Here is a 12628-nt window from a genome sequence, read left to right as displayed (position 1 = left end):
TGATTCTAAAAGGTTTTATTGGAGTTCCAATTGTGGGTCAGAGGATTACGAACCCGACTAGTATCTATAAGGATGTGGGTTCAATCCCTGGCCTCACTTTGGGTTAAGGATCCAGCATTGCCATGAGCTGTGGTGTAGGTCACAGATGTGGCTCGGATCTGGTGTTGCTGTGGCTATGGCTAGCAGCTGCAGCTCTGATTTTACCCCTAGCCTGGGAACCTCCATATGCCATGGGCACAGCCCTAAAAACCACAAAAAAAGGAAAGAAAAAAAGAAATATAGGGTCTAAATAAATCTATGATACTTTTTAAAGACAAAAACAATACAATAATTATAAAAGAATATAAAGCATAAAATATTCTACTTGAACAATGTAGATATGGTGGCCATTTGTATGTTTATAAGAGAAGGACCATGAGAATTACTAGCAATCAGCCCTGACATTACTGCAACACTGAACCAAAGCCAGCAATTGCCTACCTGCAGATTCCTTTTTCATGTGAGGGGGGAAAATGTCTTGAGAGCTCAAGAGGCCTATGGTAATGCTGTGACTATTAAAGAACCAGACTCCCAGCCTGCAAGCATCTTGGTTTAGCTCCTAGTAGGAGAAAGTCAGTGACCACCTGCCTACTGGGTCTCTCACAGTAATCCATAATAGCACTATTTTTTTTTTCTTTTCAATTTCATTTCATGATCTTAGAAGCTATACTTTGGCTCTTCAAGCAGGTAAGTTTAAGTCCACTTCCCTCCTTTTTTTTAATGGAGCAAGCAGCCAGCTGACACTGCCTGCTTTGAAGCCTGGAGGCCACGGCTTCTGCTCTAATTGGCACTTTGCATTTCCTTTTCCATTTTTGATTTACTGAATGTTTATTCTGATACTCAAGTCTGGTTTTATTTTTACTTTTTTGGCTAAATAGCTTTATCACTGCTAACATTTTCAGAGTAAATGAACAAGTAGATCTAAGAAATTTAATATGTCTCTGACTAAAAATTCTTTGTGTATGTTTTTATCTTATATTCCTGGTGAGTACACCTCTGTACTCTTTATTTTGTTTTCACTAAAGTATAAACAATGAACACATTTCAAATGATGATCAACCAATTAAAGAGTATTTTCACATACGATCATTTATTTCAAATATGAAGTACATATTTAAATTACTTACCAATACTATGAAACTGCCATCGCTGATGAATTCTTTCTGGAAGAAGTTGTAAAATTTTCTAAAAATCAATATGAATAAAGTAAAGTATGAAAAGCAAGTAACAATTCCATATCTTGAGCAATGTGAAAAATTAAACAAAGAGCTTAGACTAACCCTTTAAGTGTTTCTTACATAAAAGATATTGTTACAAATACAAAATAGTCTTTGAGCTAATCTGATGGTACTGGCACTATTTCAGCACTGCCATACTGACCAATATTTGAAAACTCCAGACAACAATATGCTATACTGGCAAAGACTGAGAACAGAAAATTAATGAAATTTATCTTTTATAATGATGTGAAAAGTATATTTCCCCTTAGTGATTAAATACTATTTTTACATTTTTAAATTTTTATTCGATGACTTTAATTATATTTATAGTTGTACAACCATCATCACAATCTTAATTTTAGAACATTTCCATCATAAACTGCCAGTCCACCCCCCACACACACCTGTCCCTTTTGGTAACCCTAAGTTTTTTAAAATATGTGAGTCTGTTTCTGTTCTGCAAGTAAGTTCATTGCGTCCTTTTTTTAGATTCCACATATAAGTGATAGCATATGATGTTTGTCTCTGTCTAACTTCATTTAGTATGATTATTTCTAGGTCCATCCATGTTGCTGCAAATGCCATTATTTCATTCATTCTTATGGCTGAGTAATATTCCCCTGTATATACATCTTCTTTGGCCACTTCTGTAGGCCACTTCTGTATCAATGGATATTTAGGTTTTCCATGTCTTGGCTATTGTATATAGTGCTGCAATGAATACTGGGGTACATGTATCTTTTCCAGTCATGGTTTTCTCCAGACAGATGCCCAGCTGAATCATACGGTAATTCTATTTTTAGTGTTTTGGGGAACCTCCATACTGTATTCCACAGTGGTTGTACCAATCTACATTCCCACCAACAGTGTAAGAGGGTTCCCTTTTCTCCACTCCTTCTCCAATATTTATCGTTTGTAGACTTTTTCTTGATGGCAATTCTGGCTGGTGTAAAGTGGTACCTCAGGAGTTCACGTCGTGGCGCAGTGGTTAACGAATCCGACTAGGAACCATGAGGTTGCGGGTTCGGTCCCTGCCCTTGCTCAGTGGGTTGGCGATCTGGCATTGCCATGAGCTGTGGTGTAGGTCACAGATGCGACTCGGATCCCACATTGCTGTGGCCCTGGAGTAGGCCAGCAGCAACAGCTCCGATTCGACCCCTAGCCTGGGAACCTCCATATGCCGCGGGAGCGGCCCAAGAAAATGGCAGAAAGACCAAAAATAAATAAATAAATAAAGTGGTACCTCATAGTTGTTTCGATTTGCATTTCTCTAATAATTATTGACATTTAGCATCTTTTCATGTGTTTTTTTGCCATCTGTATTTCTTCTTTGGAGAACTGTTTAGATCTTCTGCCTATTTATTGAGGGGGTTGTTTTGTTTTGTTTTTTGATACTGAGCTGCAGGAAGTGTATGTACTTTGGAGACTAAGCTCTTGTTAGTTGCTTCATTTGCAACCCATCCTATGGGTTGTCTTTTCATTTTGTTTAGGGTTTCCTTTGCTGTGCAAAAACTTTTAACTTTAATTGGGTTCCATTTGTTTATTTTTGTTTTTATTGTCATTACTCTAGGGGGAAGAGCTGAGAAGATACTGCTGCAGTTTATGTCAGAGAGTGTTTGGCCTCTGTTTTCCTCTAAGAGTTTTATAGTACCTGGACTTCTATTTACGTCTTTAATCCATTTTGAATTTACTTTTGTTTATGGTGTTAAGAAGTGTTCTAATTTTATTCTTTTGCATGTAGCTGTCCAGTTTTCCCAGCACCACTTATTTAAGGGACTGTCTTTTATCCGTTTATATTCTTGCCTCCTCTGTCATAGATTAGGTGACCACAGTGTAGTCATTTGGACAATACTGATTCTTTCAATCCAAGAGCATGGTTTATCCACCTTTGATTTCTTTCATCAGCATCTTATAGTTTTCAGAGTCCATGTCTTCTGCCTCCTTAGGTAGGTTTATTCCTAGGTATTTTATTCTTTTTGATGTGATGGGATTGTTTCTCTAACTTCTCCTTCTGATTTTTCATTGTTAGTATAAAGAAATGCAGTTGATTCCTATGTATTTGTATCCTGCAACTTTATCAAATTCATTTATGAGCTTTAACAGTTTTTTGGAAGCAACTTTAGGATTTTCTAGGTATAGTATCACGTCATCTGCAAACAGTGATAGTTTCACTTCTCTTTCCTATTTAGATTCCCTTCATTTCTTTTTCTTCTCTGACTGCTGTAGCTAGGACTTCCAAAACTATACTGAACAGAAATGGCAAGAGCAGACATCCTTGTCTTGTTCCTATCTGGGGGGGAATTCTATCAGCTTTTCACCACTGAGAATGATGTTAGCTGCTGGGCTCATACATGTCTTTTATTATGCTGAAGTAGGTTCCCTTTATGCCCACTTCCTTTTTTATCAGAAATGTGTGCTAGATTTTGTCAACAGGTTTTACTGCATCTATTGAGAAAATCAAATTAGTTTTTATTCTTCAGTTTGTTAATGTGGTGTATCACACTGATTGATTTGTGAATACTGAAAAACCCTTGCATCCCTGGGATAAATCTCACTTGATCATGGTGTGTGATCCTTTTAATGTACTGGTGGATTCGGTTTTCTAGTATTTTGTTTAGGATTTTTGCATCTATTTTCATCAGTGATATTGGCTTGTAATTTTCTTTTTTCATGGTATCTTTGTCTGGTTTTGATATCAGGGTGATGGTAGCCTCACAGAATGAGTTCAGGAGTGCTCCTTCTTCTGCAAGTTTTTGGAAGACTTTCAGAAGGATATGCATTAACTCAACTCTTCCCTAAATGTTTGATAAAATTCCCCTTTGAAGCCATCTGATCCTGGACTTCTGTTTGTTGGGAGTTTTTAATCATAATTTCAATTTCAGTACTTGTGATTGGTCCATTCATTTTTTGATTTCTTCCTGATTTAGTCTTACAAGATTACCTAAGAATTTGTCCATTTCTTCAAGGTTGTCCATTTTATTGGCATATGGTTTCTTGTAGTAGTCTCTTATGATCCTTTGTATTTCTGTGATAGCTGTTGTAACTTCTTTTTCATTCTAATTTTATTTATTTGAGTCCCTTTTTTTGTTTTTTTGGTTTGTTTGTTTGTTTGTTTTTGTCTCTTGTCTTTTTAGGGCCACACCTGTGGCATATGGAGGTTCCCAGGCTAGGGATCTAATCAGAACAGTAGTCACTGGCCTACGCCACAGCCACAACAATGCCAGATCCAAGCTGATGCTGGTCTGCAAACCACACCACAGCTCACAGAAATGCCAGATCCTTAACTCACTGAGCAGAGCAAGGGATCGAACCCACAACCTCATGGTTCCTAGTCGATTCATTTCTGCTGCACCATGATGGGAACTCCCTTTTTTTCTTGATGAGTCTGGCTAAGGGTTTATTAATTTTGTTGATCTTTTTAAAGAACCAGCTTTTAGTTTCACTTATCTTTTCTATGGTCTTCTTCATTTCTATTTTGTTTTTTCCCTGCTCTGATCTTTACAATTTGTTTCTTTCTGCTAACTTTAGGTTTTGTTTCTTCTTTCTCTAGTTGCTTTAGTTGTACACTTAGGTTGTTTATTTGAGATTTTTCTTCTTTCATAAGGTAGGCTTGTATTACTATGAACTTCCCTCTCAAAACTGCTTTTGCTGCATCTGAGAAGTTTAGGATTTTTGTGTCTTTGTTGCTATTTGCCTCTTTTTTTTTTTTTTCAGGCCCACACCCATGGCATATAGAAGCTCCCAGGCTAGGAGATGAACCAAGAGCTGTAGCCGCTGGCCTACGCCACAGCTATAGCAATGTCAGAGCCAAGTCATGTCTGCGGCCTACACCACAGCTCAAAGCAACCCCAGATGCTGGTCTAACCCATCATTTTAGGCCTGTATTTCCTTGCTGATTTTTTTGTCTGGATGATGTGTCCATTACTATGAGTAGGGTGTTTAAGTCCCTATTATTGTGGTGTTGTCAATTTCTCCTTTTGAGGCTATGAGCAATTGCCTTACATATTGAGGTGTTCCTATACTTATATATATATATTTACAATTGTTATATCTACTTTTTGGATTGGTCCTTTGATCATTATGTAATGTCCTTCTTTGACTCTTGTTAACATTCTTCAAGGCTGATTTTTGTCTGATATGAGTACTGCTACTCCAGTATTCTTTTGATTTCCATTTGCATAGAGTATTTTCTTCCATTCCCCCCCCCCCTTTTTTTTTTTTTGCTTTTTAGGGCCCCATGTCTAGCACATGGAAGTTGAATTGGAGCTGCAGCTACCAGTCTAACCCATAGCCACAGCAACTCAGGATCCAAGCCATGTCTGCAACCTATACCATAGTTCATGGCAACACCAGATACTTAACTCACTAAGCAAAGCCAGGGATCAAACCCTCATCTTCATGGATACTAGTTGGGTTCATTACTGCTGAGCTACAGGAACTCCTCCCTTTCAGTTTGTATTTGTCCCTAGATGTGAAATGGGTCTTTTGAAGACAGCATATATATGGGTCTTGTGTTTGTATCCATTCAGCCAGTCTCTATCTTTTGGTTGAAGCATTTAGTCCATTTACATTTAAGGTAATTATTAATATGTATGTTCTTATTGACATTTTGTTAATTGTTTTGGATTTGTTTTTATTGCTCCTTTCTCTTCCCTTCTTCTCTTCTCTTGTGGTTTGATGACTATCTTTACTATTGTGTTTGGATTGCTTTTTCTTATTTGTGTGTCTAGCTATTGCAGATGTTTGGTTTGCAGTTACTAAGAGGTTTTGATACAGGACTCTATATATATACAAGATTGTTTTAAGTTGCTGGTCTCTTAATTAAAATGCACCTTCAGTATCCTGCACCTGTACCCTCCTCTTTGCATGATCCCTGGTTTTGGTAGCATATTTGTGTGTGGATGATTTCCTACCTTTACTTTATGTTTGCCTTTACCAGTAAAGTGAGCCTCATAATTTCTAATTTTGTTTCTATTTGTGGTCTTTTCTTTTCCACCTAGAAACATTCTTTTAGTATTTGCTGTAAGGCTGGTTTAGTGGTACTAAATTCTCTTAGCTTCTGCTTGTCTATAGTAAAGCTTTTGATTTCTCCTTCAAATCTGAATGAGAGCCTTGCTGGGTAGAGTAATCTTTGTTGGAGGTTTCTTCCTTTCACCACTTAAGTATATATGCTTTGAATGTCCTTCTCCTATAGTGAGCCACAGCTGCCCCGTTTTCCCAGGAGATCTTCCAAAATCCACAAGTAGTTCTGACCCAGATTCTTAAAGAGTCTCTGCTTTGCCCTGGGATCCAGTATACAGGAAAGCCTGTGTGTGCCCTCCAAGAATGGAGTCTGTTTCTCCCAGTCCTGTGGAACTCCTGTGCATAAGCCCTGCTTGCCTTCAATGCCAAATGCTCCAGGAGCTCCTCCTCCCAAGGTCAGACCCCCAGGCCTTGGCCTGATGTAGGGTCCAGAACTCTTACTCCTGCGGGAAAACCTCTGCAATAGTTAATTCCCAGTCTGTGTTGCACAGCTGGTCAATATGGGATTGCTTATGTTGCAAAAGTGCCCCTCCTACCATCTCAACACAGCTTCTTGTCTTTGGGTATAGGGTATCTTTTTTGGTAATTTCCAGTCTATTTCGTTGATGGTTGTTCACCAAGTGACTGTAATTTTGGTGTTTTTTTTGAGAGAAGGTGAGCTCCAGTCCTTCTACTCTGCCATCTTAATCCCATCTCCCCTAACTGTAATTTTAAATGTTCATTTACTATTCTTAGAATTTCTGCATTGTGAATACTACTGATAAGTTTGCAATTCTTTCAGATAATATTTGTGACATTTTCTCCCAAGTAATTCTTTCTCCTATTTTGATAAACTTGAGAGGGAAAATATTGTGCTTTCACAAAAATCCTATCAAATATGTGTACTAAATTAATTCATGTGAACCCAAAGACACTTTCATAACAGCCAGAGTTATAAGAAAAATATTTTCAAAATCAGGAGCCCATAGTCAAGCTAACATACATAAGCTTCCACAAATTGGGAATAAAGAGTTTTTACATATAATACTTCCAAAATTTTGTCTTTATTTTCCTTTATATATTGCACCTTGTGGATTATTGTAGATCATCAGCTGCTTTATTATGCTGCTGAACTACACTCTCAGTACTCATCTGCTTGCTGAATAACATTTGTGTGTTTGTTATTATTGCTGCTCTTACTATTATTATTATCTAGAAACATCATTCACTGAACTTCATAAGGGCCAAACAATAAACTAAACATTTTATATAACAGTGTCTCATTAATTCTCACAATCATCCACAAAAGGAGAGTTTATTAATCTCATTTGACAAATATGGAGATAGATGAATTAACATGCTTACACTAGAAAGTGGAAAAACTGACATTTCCAACTTCAATATGCCTATTTCCAACATGTGTGCTTTTATAATATTCTGTTCAAAGAATGGTAGGAATGTTTTTACACTTCTCTCTTCCCTTTGATATAACCTCTCTTATTCCATCTCATATAAGAGGAGGATGAAGAAATTAAATTGCTTCACAGATAAATGTTATTCGCACATGAGATACATCAACTTCTTTACCTTTACCCTCCTGTATTTCTCCCACAGCTAGCCAACAACTGTATAATTACATTTACTGTGGTGTGCAAAGAGATAAGTTATAAAAAATTTAAGAGAAGTTTGTGTACTACTCAAAAGCACTCCTAAACTACACTTTATTAAATTACGCTTTAGATTTAACTATTAAATTACACTTTAGATTTAACCCATTATAAAATGTATATTTAAATCTTTTTAATGTGGTTAATGTAAATTAAATTACACTTTAGATTTAACTCATTATAAAATGTATATTTAAATATCTTTTTAATGTGGTTAATGTAAATATGAAAGAAATCACGTATACTCTTAACTGCACATAACAGAATTAAATCCTATGTCATATTAACCTTACATAATGATGTTTTTTATTCCAGAATGAGGAAATCATTTTATTTATCATTTCTTGATTTTGAAAAATCATCATTAGTCTTCAAATTGGGTGGAGTTCAGATATTATTGTCCCTATTGTATGTAGAAAAACATCAGCACACAGGTTAAATATTTTCTCCAAAAGATGAAGACCCTGCATTAAATACCTTTTTTCCTAGTGAAATTTAGTGATTCATAAAAGACAAACATTTCTGTTCTGTTCAAAGAATAACAAATGATTAGTATATGTTACATATTTATTATTTTTTAAGAGAAGGAATATCCTGAAAGAGCTTCTCAGAACTAAGCAACCATCTCTGTTTCCTGAATATAGGGCAAGCATGATTATCTGAAGAAACACTCTCCAGAAATTATCTTGATTTCTCTGTACAACCTTTCATTTTTTCCTCAAAAATCTATGTTTTTAATATTCCCCTTGTAAACAGTTCATGCAAACACTTTGGAAGCAAATTTCTCAGAGTTAATAACTAACGAAAATTAACTGCAGAACAGGTACCAACAACACAAGTTGTTAAAAAAAAAGTTTTATAAACTCTTTAAAACTTGAATTCTTTAAAAGAAGTTTTTTCTTTCTTTTTTTTTCAGTTGTGACCAAAGCAACTGAGATATCAAACTGTTCAAATACTTGTAAACCATATCAAAATAATCAAAATATAAAATAGTGAATTATCTTTAATTAGGAGGAGATAGAACAGTTCAATCTTTAGAAACTGATTTCCAAATTCTTTATTATGCCTTTCAAGACACAAGGTCTAATCCTGGCTTTCTCTAGATCTCTAAAATTCTCAAAAAAAAAAAAAAATCAGAATATTCCTATCACAATTCAATTTTAAAGAAAAAATGAAAAGCAAAGAGTTATTTTAAGAGTGTGCGTGTATGTGTCCCTCATTTTTATCAGTGTGCCAAAAAGAAAACAGAAATTTTGGCAGAGTATTAAATGCTGTTTCCTTCTTTAGCAATAAAAACTTGTCCCACCCCAATCCAAAGTTATCTACAAGAACAATTTATAAAACATTTTAAACTATTTATACAAGTTTCCAATGGAAAGGAGTTAAAGCAGAAACTATAAACTCCTAAGGTATTAACAGCTCCATGAATTTACCGTCCCAAGTAAGAATGTTTTTAAAAAAAAAAAATTTTTTTTTAATTTTTATGGCTGCACCTGCTGCATACAGAAGTCCCTAAACCAGTGATTCAATCTGAGTCACCACAGCTGAGACCTAAGCCGCAGGTGAGACAATGCCAAATCCTTTAATCCACTGGACTAGGCCAGAGATTGAACCTACTACTCCACAGAGACCTGAGCCACTGCAGTCGGAGTCTTAACCCCCTATGCCATGGCAGGAACTCCTAACTTACTGTTTTAAAAAATGTTCTCCATTTGTGTAAACCTCCCACAAACTAAAATCTCCACTGCTTGCAAACACAGCAGATATAGTACCAATTTTGGAGTATCAAATGCATTAAAACATAATTATATCTGTACCTCAAAATAATTAAGAATTAAGGCAGGGAGTTCCTGTTGTAGCCCAGCAGGTTAAGAACCTAACTAGTATCCTTGAGGATAAGGGTTCAATCCCTGGCCTCACTCAGTGTGTTAAGATTCTGGCACTGCCACAAGCTGTGGCATAGGTCACAGATGCGACTTGGATCCCAAGTTGCTGTGGCTATGGCATAGGCCAGGAGCTGCAGCTCCAATCTAGCCCCTAGCCTGGGAACCTCCATATGCCACAGGTACAGCCCTAAAAAGAAAGAAAAAAAATTAAGGCAGGCATATTTTTAGGTTAAAATATGTCATTCGGTTTTTGGAAAGCATGGCAGATCCACAATGTTAATATTCAGTGTTTTTCTTTGCATGTTCCAAAAATTAATTTTGGAAAAAAAGTTACATTGGCGATACTTACCTCAAAAATAAAAAGTATAGCATCCAATTCCTCCCTCTGAGATTTGTGACCTAAAACATTTTTATAGAAAAATGTTTTAAACATTATCATTTTGTCCTTATTGACAACAACCATTTAAAAAGCTTAAAATATTTCAATAATTTAGATTCAACATATTTATGTCTAAAAACAAATCATAATGCATTGTGAGGAATTATACCTCAACTCTAAAAATGAAAATACAAAAATAACATATGCTCAAAGCTAACATATGCCACTAGGGCAGAGCAAAGATGAGGAAACAGGTAAACCTGACTAAAGAAAAAGCAAATCCTCTAAGTCTTCTCAAAATAATAAAGATACAATAATAATAATAATAGTAATAATAATAAAGATACTACTACTAACTTACAATGTGAAAGAAGTGTCTACAAGCTATCTGACAAAATGAAGTGAAATAATACAAAAATTCAAAGGCCAAGAACCTATTCTTAAGCTGACTGTTTATGACAAGTATTTGAAACATTAATATAAGCCAGGATTGATTTTAACATCTTACCTTTCTGTTTAAGACTAGCTTCAATAGTAACAAAATTCTCAAAGAACACATAATATATATGTGAAAAATGTTGGTCAAAAAACTGTTTAAGATCGATGGACTCTGCATTCTCTGAAAAATAAATAAAAACAGTTTTTAGTGATTATTACATGATGTTCAGTAAATATATATCATGGTAAGTTTCCTTCAAAAATGTTGAAGAACTGCTCACAAAATTCTATAAAAATATTTCAGAGATGTATTTATATATGTATATCCTTGCTGTCATAACTTTACCTCTTAAAAATTTTAGTTTTAATTTTAAAAACTAGTCAAATCAGGTAATCACAATCTTTGTTTACTAAAAGAAAACGTCTAAGAAAGATTTATTCAAAGCCATTAACTAAATTTAAAAAATTAATGTTCTATCTTCAATTCACAGCTATGCCTCTCAACTTCTCACCAAGACAGTTAAAAATCAGTATTTCTAAGAGTAATAATACATCATGTCCAAAATACATTTACTTTAAATATCCAACAACAGGCTTTGCAAGTAGGCACTTAACTACTACAAAATTCAAGCAGATAATACTTGAACAGAGTCAGGGAGTTAAACCCCACACAGCCTGGATTTAGTGTCCAGGCTCTTAACCTCTGTATTACTCAGCTCCAGCACAGAAAATCTGTAAGAAAAATCAGAAAAGAACACTAGTAGTTTATCTATTATCTGCTTATAAGAAGATAAGAATAATAGTTATTGAATACAAGTAACCATATTTTAGAGACTACTAGAGCAAAAAATATATACACTGAGATACACAGGAAAAGTATTCTATTTTCCCCTCAGAAGAGTCTGAGGTAACAAAGAACTATGAAATTACAAGGAAATAGGCTGCTATAATTACCTCTAAATTTCCTGAAAGTAATGTTTCAAACATAACTAATCTCCCAGGGGAAAGAAGAAAATGAGAACAAGAAGAAAGCAAAAGAAAAAAATCAAAACAAAACAGAAGCAAACATGAAGCAACTCAAGATTTTGCCACATAATTAAGGATCCAAGATTCTCTCTCAATTTCCTTTCCATACAGCATGTTAAACAAATCCTGGAGACTACATGCTTGTTAATAAAAAATACTAGATCAAAATTAAGTGAATTTGTTTTTCACTCTACATCTACTTGTAATGAAACAATGAGCAAAAACTCTAAAAAAAAATTTTTTAAGGAGTTCCCTGGTAGATCAGTGGGTTAAGGATCCAGCATTGTCACTGCTGTGCCTCTAGTTAATACTGTGCTACAGGTTCAATCCCTGGTGCATGAACTTCTGCATGCCAGGGTCTAACAAAAAAAAAAAAAAAAAACTGTCTTATAAAAATATTTTTGTTCACCAATTCAAAAAATTTATATGGTGGGGGAAAAGGGGAAGAAACACAAAAGGATGGATATAACAATAAGAAGGTTTCACTTATTTAAAAACAACTCTCTCTGTAAAACAATAAGACAGAAGAATAGAGTTCGGGCTGTGGTGCAATGGGATTGGCAGCATCTCTGTACGCAGGGCACTGGCCGTGGGGGGGAGGGTTAAGGATCTGGCATTGCCCCAGCTTCAGCCTAGGCTGCAACGGTGGCTCAGATCTGATCCCTGGTCCGGGAACTCCATATGCTGAGGGACAGCCAAAAAAGAAAAAAAGAAAAAAGAAAAGAAAAAAACCCACGGAAAAAAAGAAAATTTTAAAAGGAAGGAAATCCAGAAAGACAGACGTTATGGAAAAACTTCTATCAATATTAAACACCAATACTTTTCCAAAAAAAATACCTCTCCAAAAAAAATACCTCCATTATACTTTCTCTTTTTGTGAATGCCTCTATTACTTTAAGTCAAAACATGGCTCCTAATTATGTCATAAGAGCTACTACAAGGGTTCCTTAGCATCAGCAGGTGATGGTCCCA

General features: G+C 35.4%; 1 protein-coding gene across 16 annotated transcripts in view; it reads right to left on the bottom strand.

Moving 5' to 3' along the window:
• The window catches only part of RALGAPA1 (Ral GTPase activating protein catalytic alpha subunit 1), a 231707-nt gene that overhangs the window by 184780 nt on the left and 34299 nt on the right, over positions 1-12628 (bottom strand). For all 16 annotated transcript variants that reach the window (XM_021099156.1, XM_021099149.1, XM_021099150.1 and 13 more), the window contains exons 2-4: positions 10701-10811; positions 10163-10212; positions 1167-1224 (exon numbers count right to left, since the gene is read on the bottom strand). In XM_021099156.1, the coding sequence (XP_020954815.1) occupies positions 1167-1224; positions 10163-10212; positions 10701-10811 (219 nt within the window). The remainder of the gene's footprint in view (positions 1-1166; positions 1225-10162; positions 10213-10700; positions 10812-12628) is intronic.

The sequence above is a fragment of the Sus scrofa genome, chromosome 7, assembly GCF_000003025.6.
Source record: "Sus scrofa isolate TJ Tabasco breed Duroc chromosome 7, Sscrofa11.1, whole genome shotgun sequence".
NCBI lineage: Eukaryota > Metazoa > Chordata > Mammalia > Artiodactyla > Suidae > Sus > Sus scrofa.
Note: the sequence above shows the minus strand (reverse complement) of the source record. Positions and strands in the feature narration are given on the sequence as shown.